Source organism: Symphalangus syndactylus, chromosome 17 (assembly GCF_028878055.3).
Source record: "Symphalangus syndactylus isolate Jambi chromosome 17, NHGRI_mSymSyn1-v2.1_pri, whole genome shotgun sequence".
NCBI classification, from domain to species: Eukaryota; Metazoa; Chordata; class Mammalia; order Primates; family Hylobatidae; genus Symphalangus; species Symphalangus syndactylus.
In genome coordinates, this window is record NC_072439.2 from 59622607 (window position 1) to 59638371 (window position 15765).

Genomic DNA, 15765 nt, shown 5'->3' on the forward strand with positions numbered 1-15765 from the left:
GAAAACTAGGGATCAATGCCCCCTCTGAATATAGACACAAAAGTCATTAACAAAATACTAGCAATCTGAATTCAACAGCGTATTGAAAAGATTGTACACCATGGCCAAGAGGGATTTATTGCAGGAATGCAAGGGTGGGTCAACATAAAATTCAATGTAATTTTACATTGAAAATTAATCAATGTAATACACCATGTTAATAGAACAAAGGAAAAATGCCACATGATCATCTCAATTGATGTTAAAAAATGCATTTGACATAATCCAAAACACTTCATCATGAAGATACCCAGACAGCTAGAAACACTGGGGAACTTACTTAATATAATAAAGGGAATTTATGAAAAATGCTCAATGGTGAAAGACTGAAAACTTTCCCTCTAAGACCAGAAATAAGACAAGGATATCCAATTTCACTACAACTGTTCAAAATTGTACTGGAAGATCTAGCTAGGTCAATTAGGCAAGAAAAAGAAGTAAAAGGCATCCAAATTGGAAAGAAAGGAAGGCATCCAAACTATCTTTTTTTACAGATGACATGATTCTATGTATACAGAAAATTAAAAAAAAAAACTACTATAGCTAATAAATGGGTTACCAAAATATCAGGGTACAAAATCAACACCAAAATCAGTGTGTTTCTACACAACAGCAATGAACAATCTGAAAAGGAAATTAGGAAAATAATTCCATTTACAACAGCTTCAAAAGAATAAAATACCTAGGAATAAATTTAACTATGGAAATAAAAACTTGTACACTGAAAATTACAAAACATTGCTGAAACAAATCAAAGAAGAACTAAATAAATGAAAGGACTATGTTCATGAATTAAAATGCTTAATATTGTTAAGATGCAATACTACCCAAAGTGATCTACAAATTCAATGAAATTCTTATGAATTTTTAACAGCCTTTTATTAATTTACAGAAATGAGAAAGTTAATCCTCAAAGCCATACAGAATTGCAAGGAGCTCCAAAATGCCAAACAATATTGAAAAAGAAGAATAAAATCGGAGGACTCATAATTTCTGACTTCAAAACTTAACTATAAACTACAGTGATAAAAACACTGTAGTACTGGTTTAAAGTAGATATAAAAAAATCAATGGAAATAAACCAATACATATATGGCTAATTGATTTTTGACAAGGGTGCCAAGACTATTCAATAGGAAAAGAATGGTCTCTTCAATAATGTTTCTGGGATAAGTACACATGCACACAGAAAAATGAAATTGGACTCCTACTTTACACCATATACGAAAATTAACTCAAGATGGATCAATGGCCTGCATATAAGTGCAAAACCTTAATAATCTCAGAAGAAAACATTGGGGTTAGTTTTATGGCCTTGGGCTCAATAATGGATTTTTAGATAGGACACCAAAAACTTGAGCAACCAAAGAAAAATGAAATAAATTGACCTTCATAAAAATTAAAATCCTTTGTGCATCAATATTATCAAGAAAATGAAGACAATTCATAAGATAGGAGAAAATATTTGCCAGTCATATATCTCGTAAGGGTCTAGTATCTATATTACATAAAGAACTCTTACAACTCAAAAAGAAAAAGACAGACAGCCCAATTTTTAAATGGCCAAAGGACTTGAATAGATATTTCTCTAAAAGAACATGCAAATGTTCAATAAGCACTTGAAAAGATATTCAGAATCATTCATCATTAGTCATTAGGGAAATGCAAATCAAAACCACAATAAGATAGCATTTCACATCCACTAGGAAGACTATAATTTTAAAAAATGGAAAGTAGCAAGTGTGGACAAAAATGTGGGGAAACTGGAAACTCTACTATTTGGCTGGTGGGAATGAAAAATGGTTTAGCGACTTTGGAAAACATTTTGATTTTTCCTCATAAAAATAAGTAGGTTTACCATATGACCCAACAATTCCACTCCTGGATATAAATGCCAAAGAATTTAAAATAGGTGTTCAAACAAATCTATGTACATACATGTCCACGGCAACACTATTCACAATAGCCAAAAGGTGGAAACAACCCAAATGCTCAGCAACAGGTGGTGGATAAACAAATTGTTGTGTATGCATACAATGGGATATTATTCTGCTGTAAAAAAGAATGAAGTGTTGATATATGCCACAATGTCGATGAACCTTATCAGCATTATGCTAAGTGAAAGAAGTGAGACACAAAATGTCCCATAGTATATAACTTTATTTATATGAAATATTCAGAATAAGTAGATCCATAGAGATAGAAAACAGATTGGTGGTTGCCAGGGGCAGTAGGTAAGATGGGGAATGAGGAATTACTACTTAATGGGCATGGAGTTTCTTTTGGGTGGTGAAAATATTTTGGAACTAGATAAAGAATATAGTTGTCCATTGTCATGAATGTACAGGAAACCAGTAAGTTGTACACTTTAAAATGGCTAACTTTACATTATGTAAATTTTACCTCAATTTTTAAAAATCTATTTAGGAATGATTCTCATGTACTAAAATGCACCCAATTTAAATGCATGTCAATAAATTTTGGCATATATACAATTTCTTTTTTTTTGTTATTTATTTATTTTTATTTTATTTTATGTTTTTTTTTATTATTATACTTTAGGTTTTAGGGTACATGTGCACAATGTGCAGGTTTGTTACATATGTATCCATGTGCCATGTTGATTTACTGCACCCATTAACTCGTCATTTAGCATTAGGTATATCTCCTAATGCTGTCCCTCCCCCCTCCCCCAACCCCACAACAGTCCCCGGAGTGTGATGTTCCCCTTCCTGTGTCCATGAGTTCTCATTGTTCAATTCCCACCTATGAGTGAGAACATGCGGTGTTTGGTTTTTTGTCCTTGCGATAGTTTACTGAGAATGATGTTTTCCAGTTTCATCCATGTCCCTACAAAGGACACGAACTCATCATTTTTTATGGCTGCATAGTATTCCATGGTGTATATGTGCCACATTTTCTTAATCCAGTCTATCGCTGTTGGACATTTGGGTTGGTTCCAACTCTTTGCTATTGTGAATAGTGCCTCAATAAACATACGTGTGCATGTGTCTTTATAGCAGCATGATTTATAGTCCTTTGGGTATATACCCAGTAATGGGATGGCTGGGTCAAATGGTATTTCTAGTTCTAGATCCCTGAGGAATCGCCACACTGACTTCCACAATGGTTGAACTAGTTTACAGTCCCACCAACAGTGTAAAAGTGTTCCTATTTCTCCACATCCTCTCCAGCACCTGTTGTTTCCTGACTTTTGAATGATGGCCATTCTAACTGGTGTGAGATGGTATCTCACTGTGGTTTTGATTTGCATTTCTCTGATGGCCAGTGATGATGAGCATTTCTTCATGTGTTTTTTGGCTGCATAAATGTCGTCTTTTGAGAAGTGTCTGTTCATGTCCTTTGCCCACTTTTTGATGGGGTTATTTGTTTTTTTCTTGTAAATTTGTTTGAGTTCATTGTAGATTCTGGATATTAGCCCTTTGTCAGATGAGTAGGTTGCAAAAATTTTCTCCCATTCTGTAGGTTGCCTGTTCACTCTGATGGTAGTTTCTTTTGCTGTGCAGAAGCTCTTTAGTTTAATTAGATCCCATTTGTCAATTTTGGCTTTTGTTGGCATATATACAATTTCATGTAACAACCACCTCAATCAAAATACAGAACCTTTCTATTCACCTGAAAAGTTTCTTTGTGCTCCTTTTCAGTCATACTACCATCTTGAACTCCTAGCTGGACAAACACTGGTCTTTTTTTCTCACACTATAGATTAGTTTTTCTTATACAAAAATGTTTGTAAATCAAGTATGTGCTTACTATTTGAAGGCTAGCTTCTTTCACAGTATGTGAGATTTGTCCAATTTGTTGATATATCAGTAATTCATTCCTTTTTAATCCTAAACAGATTCTATTGTATGACTAAGACACAATTTTTTTACTCGGCTATCTATTTGTGTTGTTTCCAATTTTTGGCAACTATGAATAAAACTTTGATGAACATCTGTGTACAACTCTGTGGTTGGTATGTTTTTATTTCTTTTGGGTAAATTCCTACAAGTGGAATTGCCAGATCATAAGGGAAGTATATGTATGTTTAGCCTTTTTTTTTTTTTTTTGAGACAGAGTCTCATTCTGTTGCCCAGCCAGGCTGGAGTGCAGTGGCATGATCGCAGCTCACTGCAACCTCTACCTCCTGGGTTCAAGAGATTCTTGTGCCTCAGACTCCTGAGTAGCTGGGATTATATGCATGTGCCAACAGCCCAGCTAATTTTTGTAATTTTAATAGAGACAGTGTTTTGCCATGTTGGCCAGGCTGGTCTTGAACTTTTGGCTTCAAGTGATCCACCCCACCTTGGCCTCCCAAAGTGCTGGGATTACAGGCATGAGCCACCATGCCCAGCCTGCTTTATTTATTTATTTTTTTAAGCCAGGCTTTTTTCTGAGTACTTGAAACATTTTACAAACTATCAGTTGGGTATGAGTGTCGTATGTTCCAAATCCTCACCAAGAGTTGGTATGATCAGTCTTTAATTTTAGACATCATAATAGGTGGGTAGTTGTATCTCATTGTGGTTTAAATTTGCATTTCTATGATGTTATATGATGTTGCGCTTATTTTCACATTCATTTGCTATCCATATGTCTTCTTTGGTGAAGTATCTGTTCAAATTTTTGGCTCATTTTACAATTTTTTTATTATTGAGTTTTAAGAGCCCTTTATATATTCTGGCTACAAGTTCTTAATTAAATATGGGATTATTCAAATATTTTCTCCCAACTTATGACTTGTATTTTCCCTCTGTTGAAAGTATTTCAAAGAGCAGATGTTCTTAGTTTTAGTGAAGGCCAATTTTTTTTTTCTTTTACATTGTGCTTTGGTGTCTTACACAAGAAATCTTTGCCCAATTCAGCATTACAAATTTATTATTCTGTGTTTTTTTTCTAGATGTTTCATAGTTTTAGATTTTACGTTTGGCCTGTGAGGTATTTGGAATTAATTTGTGTATAGAGTACGAAGTATGGATGGAAGTTTCTCTGTGTATAAAGTATCTGGGTTAGTTTTTGTTGTTATTTTTCCTGGCAGCTTTTAAGATTTTTTCTCATTATTATTTTTATTACTGGTTTGTAGCATTGTGATTTTGATATGCCTTAGTATGGTTTTATTTTATTTTGCTGCTTGCAGTTTTTTCGTTCTTGAATTTGTGGACTGGCATTTGTAATCGTGCTATTGTAAGAGATATTAATACTTTAATTTCAATTTTCAATTATTTGTTGCTGGTGTGTAAAAATAAAATTTGATTTTTATACATTGATCTTCTACCCTGCAATACACTAAACTGACTTGTTAGTTCTAGTAGTGTTTTCATAGATTCTGTAAGTTTTCCTTCGGAGAGAAACAAACCCATTGTCTGTGAACAAAGACAGTTTACATCTTCCTTTACATTCTGTTTGTCTTTAATTTCTTTTTTTGTGTGTTATTGCACTGGCTCCACGCTCTGTTACCATGTTAAATAGAAGTGGTGATACCAGATTTCCTCACCTTGTTCCTGATGTTACAGGGAGCAGTTTTTTGTATGGGCCTAATTTTGCCTCACTGTTAAGGCAAAACTTTTCTTAATACTCAACCCAATGTGTTGTGAGTTATTAGTTTTTCCAGTCTGAATAGTGAAAACAGGCACTAGTCCTGGCTCTGCTGGAGATCCAGAGAGTTTTCCTTCTAATCTTTTAGGATGTTTTTCCTCTTGATCTTAGGTAGTTCCTTTACATGGATATACTGATAAGTATTTAGTTGACGATTTGAGAGGGATTGTCCAGAGTTCTCTCTTTGTGCAGTTCTATCCTTGCTGGTACTCTATTCTGCAAACTCTAGCTCTGTGGCCTCCCTGAACTCCCAGTTCTTTCTCAGGGCGATCTCCTGACTCATCCTTGCTTTCGGATATTTGTAACACAACCTAAAGACTCTCTCCAGGCAATAAGTTTGGGTAATCATAGGATTCATTCACCTCCTTTGTTTGAGGTTTCTCCAGGTTCTCTGTTCTTCATTGCCTGATGTCCAATGCCCCTAAATCATTGTTTCATATATTTTGTCCATTTTGTGATTTCAGGCATGATGGTGAATGTAATCCCAACTTATCACTGTTGAAAGTAGATGTCCCAAATATCTTTTGTTATTTGTTTCTCATTTATTTTTGTTGTAGCTAAAAAACATAATCTGTATTATTGTGATACTTTAAATTTATTGAAATTAGTTTTGTGCCCTATCATGTGATTTCTCTTGATGAATGTTCCATTTACTTGAAATGAATGTATCCTCTGAACATTATAATGTGTGTAATGTTCTATAAATGTCAATTAGATCAAGCTGGTTGATAGGTTTTTTTGGTGCCTTCTCTGCACTACTGTTTGTTAAGAAGACATCCTTGCTGAGTCAATAAGAAGTTAGCTAACAGCACTGTTTTATCAATCACTGAGAGAGAAGAATTGAAATCCTGAATATAGTACTGGATTTGTCTTATTTCCCCTTTTAATTCTTTCAGTTTTGCTTCATATATTTCAAGTTTCTATATTAGGTGCATAGACATTTACTATTGCTATGTCTTCTTGAGCAGCTGACTTCTTTATCATTATAAAATGTCTCTTTTTTCTTTAGTAATATTTATTGTCCTGAAGTCTACTTTTTCTGAGTGTTATAGCCAACTTAGTTTTCTTATGATTTGTATTTTATGGTACACTTTTTACAAAATCTTACTTTTAACTTTGTTTTTTACCATGTTTGTATTAGTCCTTTTTCATGTTGCTGATAAAGACATACCCAAGACTGGGAAGAAAAAGAGATTTAATTGTACTTACAGTTCCACATGGCTGGGGAGGCCTCAGAATCATGGTGGGAGGTGAAAGGCACTTCTTACATGATGGTGGCAAGAGAAAATGAGGAAGATGCAAAAGCAGAAACCCCTGATAAAACCATCAGATCTCACAAGACTTATTCACTACCACAAGAACAGTATGGGGGAAACTGCCCCCATGATTCAAATTATCTCTCACTGGGTCCCTCTCACAATATGTGGGAATTTTGGGAGTACAATTCAAGATGAGATTTGGGTGGCACACAGAGCTAAACCATATCATTCCACCCTGGCCCCATCCAAGTCTCGTGTCCTCACATTTCAATACCAATCATGCCTTCCCAACAATCTCCCAAAGTCTTAACTCATTTCAGCATTAATCTAAAAGTCTACAGTTCAAAGTTTCATCTAAAACAAGTCCCCTCCTCCTATGAGCCTGTAAAATCAAAAGCAAGCTAGTTACTTCCTAGATACAATGGGGATACAGGTATTGGGTAAATACAGCTGTTCCAAATGGGAGAAATTGGCCAAAACAAAGTGGTTACAGGGCCCATGTGAGTCTGAAATCCAGCGGGGTAGACAAATATTAAAGCTCCAAAATGATCTCTTTTGACTCCACATCTCACATCCAGGTCACGCTGATGCAAAAGGTGGGTTCCCATGGTCTTGGGCAGCTCCACCCTTGTGGCTTTGCAGAGTACAGCCTTCCTCCCAGCTGTTTTCACAGGCTGGTGTTGAATGTCTGTGGCTTTTCCAGGCAAACAGTGCAAGCTGTCAGTGGATCTAACATTCTGGGATCTAGAGGATGGTGAACCTTTTCTCACAGCTCCACTAGGCAGTACCCCAATAGGGACTCTGTGTGGGGGCTCTGACCCCACATTTCCCTTCTGCACTGCCCTAGCAGAGGTTCTCCATGAGCGTCCTGCCCCTGAAACAAACTTCCGCCTGGGCATCCAGGTGTTTCCATGTTCTGAAATCCACGTGGAGGTTCCCAAACCCCAATTCTTGACTTCTGTGCACTCACAGGTTCAATACTATGTGGAAGCTGCCAAAGCTTTGGGCTTCCACCCACTGAAGCCACAGCCTGAGCTCTACGTTGGCCCCTTTCAGCCATGGCCGGAGTTCTGGGATGCAGGGCGCCAAGTCCCTAGGCCACACACAACACAGGGACCCTGGCCCTGGCTCACGAAACCATTTTCTCCTAGGCTTCTGGGCCTGTGATGGGAAGTGCTGCTGTGAAGATCTCTGACATGCCCTGGAGACATTTTTCCCACTGTCTTGGGGATTAACATTCGGCTCCTCATTACTTATGCAAACTTCTGCAGCTGGCTTGAATTTCTCCTTAGAAAATGGATTTTTCTTTTTTCTTTTCTTTTTTTGAGACCAAGTTTCACTCTTATTGCCCAGGCTGGAGTTCAGTGGTGGCATGATCTCGGCTCACTGCAACTTCTGCCTCCTGGGTTCAAGGGATTCTCCTGCCTCAGCCTCCTGAGTAGCTGGTATTACAGGCACCCACCACCATGCCACCTGGCTAACTTCTTGAATTTTTAGTAGACACGGGGTTTCATCATGTTGGCCAGGCTGGTCTCAAACTCCTGACCTCAGGTGATCCACTCACCTTGGCCTCCCAAAGTGCAGGGATTACAGGTGTGAGCCATCATGCCCAGCTGGATTTTTCTTTTATATCACATTGTTAGGCTGCACATTTTCTGAACTTTTATGCTCTGCTTCCCTTATAAAACTGAATGCCTTTAACAGCACCTAAGTCACCTCTTGAATGCTTTGCTGCTTAGAAATTTCTTCCTCCGGATACCTTAAATCATCTCTCTCAAGTTAAAAGCTCCACAAATCTCTAGGGCAGGGGCAAAATGCTGCCAGTCTCTTTGCTAAAACATAAAAAGAGTCACCTGTGCTCCAGTTCCCAATAAGTTCCTCATCTCCATCTGAAACCACCTCAGCCTGGACCTTATTGCCCATTGCACTATCAGCATTTTGGTGAAAACCATTCAACAAGTCTCTAGGATGCTCCAAACTTTCCCACATCTTCCTGTTTTCTTCTGACCCCTCCAAACTGTTCCAATCTCTGCCTGTTACCCAGTTCCAAAGTTGCTTCCACATTTTTGGGTATATTTTCAGCATTGTCCCATTCTACTGGTACCAATTTCCTGTATTAGTCTGATTTCACACTGCTGATGAATACATACCTGAGACTGGGAAGAAAAAGAGGTTTAATTTTACTTACAGTTTTGCATGGCTGGAAAGGCCTCAGAATCATGGTGGAAGGTGAAAGGCACTTCTTACATGGCAGCGACAAGAGAAAATGAGGAAGATGCAAAAGTGGAAACCCCTGATAAAACCATCAGATCTCTTGAGACTTATTCACTACTGTGAGAACAGTGTCGGGGAAACCGCCCCCATGATTCAAATTATCTCCCACTGGGTCCTTCCCACAGCATGTGGGAATTATGGGAGTACAATTCAACATGAGATTTGGGTGGGGACACAGAGCCAAACCATATCAATATTCATGTTTTCTTGTAGCTTCTTCAACATATGGAGTATATCTATAACAATTAAATGCATGCTAATTTCAACATCTCTATCATTTTGGTGTCTGTTTCTATTGACTAATTTGTTTTTCTTCACTATTGGACACATTTTCATGCTTCTTTGCGTGTCTTCAATATTCAGTTGGATGCTGGACATTATATTCAACAATGTGACAGTCTTCCTTGAAAACTTTTAAGAGTATTGGTGTTTATTTGGGCAAGCAGCTACTTTATTTGAAAATAAGTTTGATAATTTTAAGGCTTGTTTTTAAACTGTGTTAGAGTGGGTCTAGCATATCCTCTACAGCTTGTTTACCCTTACTCTGAAGGCACAGTCTTTTTGGGTGCTTTATGAATGTTCCTTATCTTCTAAATAATCTCTTTCCCCTGCCTGTTCAGAACTCAAATGTCTCTTAGTCCTGTGTGAGCTGCAGTAGTTTTTCAATAGTACCCTGGTAGCTTTTCTCTCCCTGGTAGTTGTTTTTTGCCTGACTTAAAGGAGTTTTGCCCTACTTTGCCTTCCTATTCAGCCAAAGGCACAGGTGACCTATGTACAGATTTCTGGAGTTCTTTTTTGGAGCTTCCTCCTCTTTAGAACTCTGAACTATAATTTCTGTTTCTCACTCTCACAACATTTTATTTATGTCCTTTTGTTGTAAAAATCACCTCACATAAAATTAGCCCTATTAATACATTTTTAAGTGTAAAGTATTGTTAACTATATGTGCACTGTTGTACAGCATATCTCTAGAACTTTTCCATCTTGCATTGCTGAAACTCTATATCCATTGCACAGCAATTTTTCACTTCCGCCTCCTCACACCCTTGTAACCACCATTTGATAATTTGCTTCTATGAGTTTAACTAGTTTAGATACCTCATATAAGTAGAATCATGCAGTATTTGTGCCTCTATGACTGCCTTATTTCACTTGGGATAATGCTCTTTTCCACAAGAGTTTGAGAAGGATTGGCATTAACTTTTTAAATGTTTAATAGAATTCTCCAGTGAATCCTTCTGGTCTTGGGCTTTTCTTTGTTGGCAAGTTTCTGATTACTGATACAAACTCCCTACTCATTGTAGGTACAGGAATGTATTATATTTGATCAAGATTCAGTCTTGGTAGGTTGTATATTTCTAGGAATTTGTGTATTTCTTCTAAGTTAAACAATTTGTTCACATATAATTGTTCATAGTAGTCTTTTATAATCTTTTTTATTTCTGTGACATCAGCTGCAATGTCTTTTATTTTTGAGTTTATTTATTTAAGTTTTCTCATTTTTTATAGTCTTGCTAAGTAAGAGTTTGTCAATTTTGTTAATATTTTTAAGAAATCCTTAGTTTTGTTGATTTTTTCTGTTTTTCTATTCTCTTACTTTATTTATTTTTCCCTAATTGTTATTATTTTCATCCTTCTGCTAACTTGGGGCTTTATTTGTTCTTCTTTTTCTAATTTTTTTGAGGTGTAAAGTTAAGCTGTTTATTTGAGATTTTTTTTTAATATAGGCATGTACTGCTATAAAATTCTTTCTTGGCACTGATTTTGCTGCATCCCATAAATTTTGGCATGTTGTGTTTCCATTCTCATTTGTCTCAAGGTAATTTCTAATTTCCCTTTGGCTTATTCTTTGACTCAATTGTTATTCAGCAGTATGTTAGTTACCACATATTTGTGAATTTTTCAGTTCTTTCTTCTGCTATTGTATTCTAGTTACATTTCATTGTAGTTGGGAATAATACTTGGTATGATTACAATCTTAAATTTGTTAAGGCTTGCCTGTGATCTGAGGTGATTCATCCTGGAGAATGTTCTGTGTGCTCTTGAAAAGAATATAGATTCTGCTTCTCTCGGGTGGAATGTTCTGTATATGTCTGTTAGGTCCAGTTGGTCTATAGCCTTGTTCAAGTTTTCTGGTCCCTTATTAATCTTTTATCAGGGTTGCTGTATCCATTATTGAAAGTGGGGTTTGAAATCTCTTACTATTATTGCACAAGTGTTTCTCCCTTCAGTTCTGTCAATGTTTGCTTCATATATTTGGATACTCTGATTTGGGTGCATACAAACTTATAATTGTTCTATTTTCTTAGTTAATCTTTTTGTCATTATATATTGTTCTTCTTTGTGTCTTATGACAGTTTTTGACTTAAATCCTATTTTGTCTGACATAACTATGGCCACATCTGGTCTTTTTCAATTACCATTTAAACAGAATATCTTTTCCCATCCTTTTACTTTCAGTCTATGCGTGTCCTTAAATCTAAAGCTAGTATCCTATAGAGAGTATATAGTTGAATCTTTTTTCAAAATCCATTCAGCCACTTTGTGGCTTATTTGAGGAGGTTAATCCATTTATATTTAAAGTAATTACTGATAGTAAAGTACTTATTATTAACATTATATTAATTATTTTATGTTTATCTTGTAGATTTTTGTCCCTTTTCTCCTCTCTATCTTCCTTTGTGTTTCATTGATTTTATTTTTTGAGTAGCACATTTTGATTATTTTCTCTTCTGTATTTTTTATAGATGTTTTTCTTTGTGGTTACCATGGGACTTACATAAACTATCTTATATTTATGACAATCTATTTTATGTTGATAACAACCTTAACATCAATTGCTTACAAATACTGTATTATCGTACTTCTACTACCCCACACACTTTATATTATTGATTTCCCAAATCACATCTTTTTATATTGTGTGTCTGTCAACATTTTATAGTTATATTTATTTTTCATACTTTTATTTTTTAAATTAAATGCCAGAGTTAAATGTTATTTATTCACTGTCATTACAGTATTTCAGTATACTGCATTTGTCTATATATTTACCTTTTCCCATGAGTATTATACTTCCGTATTCTTTCATGTTGCTTTCTAGCATCCTTTTATTTCAACTTGAAGGACTCTCCTTAGAGTTTCTTGTGAGGCAGGTCTAATGGTGATGAATTCTTTCAGCTTTGGTTTATCTGGGAAAGTCTTTATTTCTCCTTCATTTCTGAAGGACACTTTGTCAGATGGAATATTTTTAGTTGGAAGTTTTAACCTTTTAGTACTTTGAATATATCATCCCACCTCCTTCTGGCCTGCAAGGTTTCTGCTGAGGAATCCACTGATAGTCTCATGGGGGCTCTCTTGGACATGACTCTTTTCTCTTGCTGCTTTCAAAACTCATTCTTTGAATTTGACAATTATATTATACTGTGTCTCATTGTGATCTTTTAAAAAATTTTTAATTTGTATTATTTTTTACTTAATTGATGTACATAATTGATGTATATGTTTATGGGGTACATGAGATACTTTGATACAGGCATGCAATAACTAATAATCACATCATAAAAAATGAGGTATACTCAAGCATTTATCATTTATGTTATAGACAATCCAATTATACTCTTTTAGTTATTACAAAATGTACAATTAAATTATTGTTGACTATAGCCACCCTGTTGTACTATCAAATACTAGGTCTTATTCATTCTGTGGGTTGGCTCTTCACTTTTCTTTATAATGTTCTCTGATGCACAAAAGTTTCTAAATTTTGATGAAGTCAATTTATATTCTCTTTTGTTGCTTGTGCTTTTGGGGTCATATCTAAGAATCTGTTGCCAAATCCAAGCTCATACATATTTATCCCTATGTTTTCTAGATTTTATGGAGTTATATAGATTCTCAAGTTTAAGCTTTTTATCTATTTTGAGTTAATTTTTGTATGTGGTGTGAGGTAAGAGTTCAACTTCATTTTTTTACACGTAGTTATCCAGTTGTCCCACTGCTATTTGTCGAAAAAAGTATTCTTTCCTTATTGAATGGTCTTGGCTCCCTTGTCAAAATCAATTGACCATAGATGTATGATTTTATTTTTGGATGCTCCATTCTATTCTATTTATCTGTGTGCCTTTTCTAATGCCATTACCACACTGTTTTGATTACTGTCTTTGTCATACATTTTGAAATTATAAAGTATTAATTCTCTAACTTTATTCTCTTTATTCACAATTGTTTAGACTATTTGGTATTCTTTGCAATTCCATATGAATTTTAGGATCAACTTGTGCAGTTTTGTAAAAGAGGCAGTTGGAATTTTGATAAGAACTGCATTAAATCTGTAGATTACTTTGGGTAGTTTTGCCATCTTAACAATATTAAGTCTCCCAATCCATGAATATGGAATGTCTTCCTATTTATTTAGGTCTTCTTTAATTTCTTTCAACAATGTTTTCTAAGAAAAAATATTACACAATTTTTTTTTACATTTAATTTTTACAGATTTGAAAACAACTTGTAGCCAGCTTCAGTATGAATCAAAGCATTATTTTAAAAGGAAAGATTCCTTCTGACATTAAATTGCATTTTCCAAGAACCAGCAACATCAGCCATCCAGACTTTAATTATGGAATCACAGGTGCAACTGTGTATCTCCTCAGTAGAGGACAGGAAGATTTCTGTGACTGGGACTTTACGGATTTGGCATCTCCTGCAAGATGTGTGTCCAATTCCTGGAAATACTGGAGCATGATTAAGAATTGGTTTCTATTGTCTGTTTTCTGTTTGTTGCTTTCTCGTAAGTTGAGAATCTTGGATTTCAAGTCTATAGTGTAACACTCTTGTTCATACTTTCTTATTTTAAAAAAAAGTTTAAATATTTTTATATTAAGTATTTTTTTCAAACTGGGCTTGCTATTGAACAAATGTTCTCTTTGTATTGTATATTTTGAAGGTGCTAAAAAGCATCACTCTAAAACATTTTGGAATATAACAAAGATGGTCAATACATTATATTGACTACTTTTTTCTCAGTTAAGATATACAAATCTTTTATATTTAGTAATCAGAAAGGCAATAAAGCATATGTACCTTACCTCTTCACCATCCTATGTTGATTTCCTTTTCAATATGTTCTTTGATAGAGTAAAAATTTAAATAGTCTTTGGTGGGATATTGCGTTATCCTATTCTTTTCTTGTGGGCATGGGGACAATTTTCAAAAAAAAAATCCAAGCAGTTTAGTCCTACAGGCGAAAGTTTTCCATTCTTGCTAAGTTTGTTTACAACTAGAAGTCAGATACCAACTATATCTACCCTAGAAAAAAAATCTCAAGCAAAAGAGAGCTGCGTCAAAGGAATTTGTAAAATATGTGTGCCTAGATAGGTCATCTGTTTATAAAATGCTGGGAAAAGGTAGAGAATACAGTCAGTCCTCAGATGCTTTGGAAATCTGAAACATAACAAAAAGTCTTTTGAAAATCACATTGGTATATATACCACCGCTTAATGGAGGAATAACTCGGCATTGATGTGAGTGGGATTATGGTCTCATATATGAATTCCGGAAATATTAACTTTTAGGTAGTATATGTGGTAGTGAAAGATTATAAACTTGGAGTCAGGAGCTTTAGGCTGATTCCCAATTCTACCACTGGTGGCTTATGGTCATCATTTAGCCTCAAGTGGGGCCACCCAATTCAAACCTTGGTCAACTTCCTGCAATAAACACTTCTGGTTTAAAAAGTTAATCTTACTTTATGGATATGGAAAGTGAGATTCTGAGAGATTAAGTAATTGTCTGATGTCCCACAGGTGATAAGCCATGTCTTCAGGTCTTTTGGATCCCAGGACCCAAGATTTTTAAAAACGTTTCCACATAAGTGGTGACATCGTAGGGAGCCAAATAGATTTTCACATTAATTTCTCTGTTTGTCCACCTGTCCACCTGCAATGTGGGCAACTTGATTAGAAGTAAATTTAAAAGGAAAAATAGATACTGGCTGTAAATGTAATCACTGATAAACACTATTCTTATGTTTTAGTGATATATCTAGTCTCTCTAATTACATGACTTAATATCTTCCCCCACTATGAGGCCAAGAAAGAACAAACACGTACTTAGGACATATATATAAATTCTAGTAGAAAAGATAAAAGGCAGATATAAGAGGCATTAATGTTTTAGTATTGTCACTGAGCTTCTTTTAGGTTTTAGATATGTTTGCTGTATGCTATGAATGAATATGAGTTAAAAAGAGTCCTAGAGGCTTAAATGGAAGTGAATGAGATGTCTTATTGCTGTACATCATCGGTTTTGTTTTTATCTGGTGTTGAGTTGGCTCATTAAGTTCTGTGCTCCAAGTGTTTATTTGTCTATTGCCACTCCAGTCAGCTCTTTGTAGCCTACAGAAATGGAAGAGTGGATGAAGCAGTCTCTCTGGGTTTTCTGCTTTGCTGGATAGGTGGAGACCTGACAAATTTCAAAGGTTGCTACCTGACTAACCAACTTCCTATTCAGGTAAAACTTTCTCCAGATTTATCTTCAAAAGAGTGAAGGTTCTGGTTTATGTGTGCATGGAGGGCTTCATGTGTAGAGTTGAAAA

The 15765-nt window shown here is 35.4% G+C and overlaps 1 protein-coding gene across 2 annotated transcripts in view; it reads left to right on the forward strand.

Moving 5' to 3' along the window:
- The window catches only part of LOC134732922 (putative uncharacterized protein SLC66A1L), a 59166-nt gene that overhangs the window by 13268 nt on the left and 30133 nt on the right, over positions 1 to 15765 (forward strand). For both annotated transcript variants that reach the window (XM_063620313.1, XM_063620314.1), the window contains exon 3: positions 15551 to 15680. In XM_063620313.1, coding sequence (XP_063476383.1) covers positions 15551 to 15680 — 130 coding nt within the window. The remainder of the gene's footprint in view (positions 1 to 15550; positions 15681 to 15765) is intronic.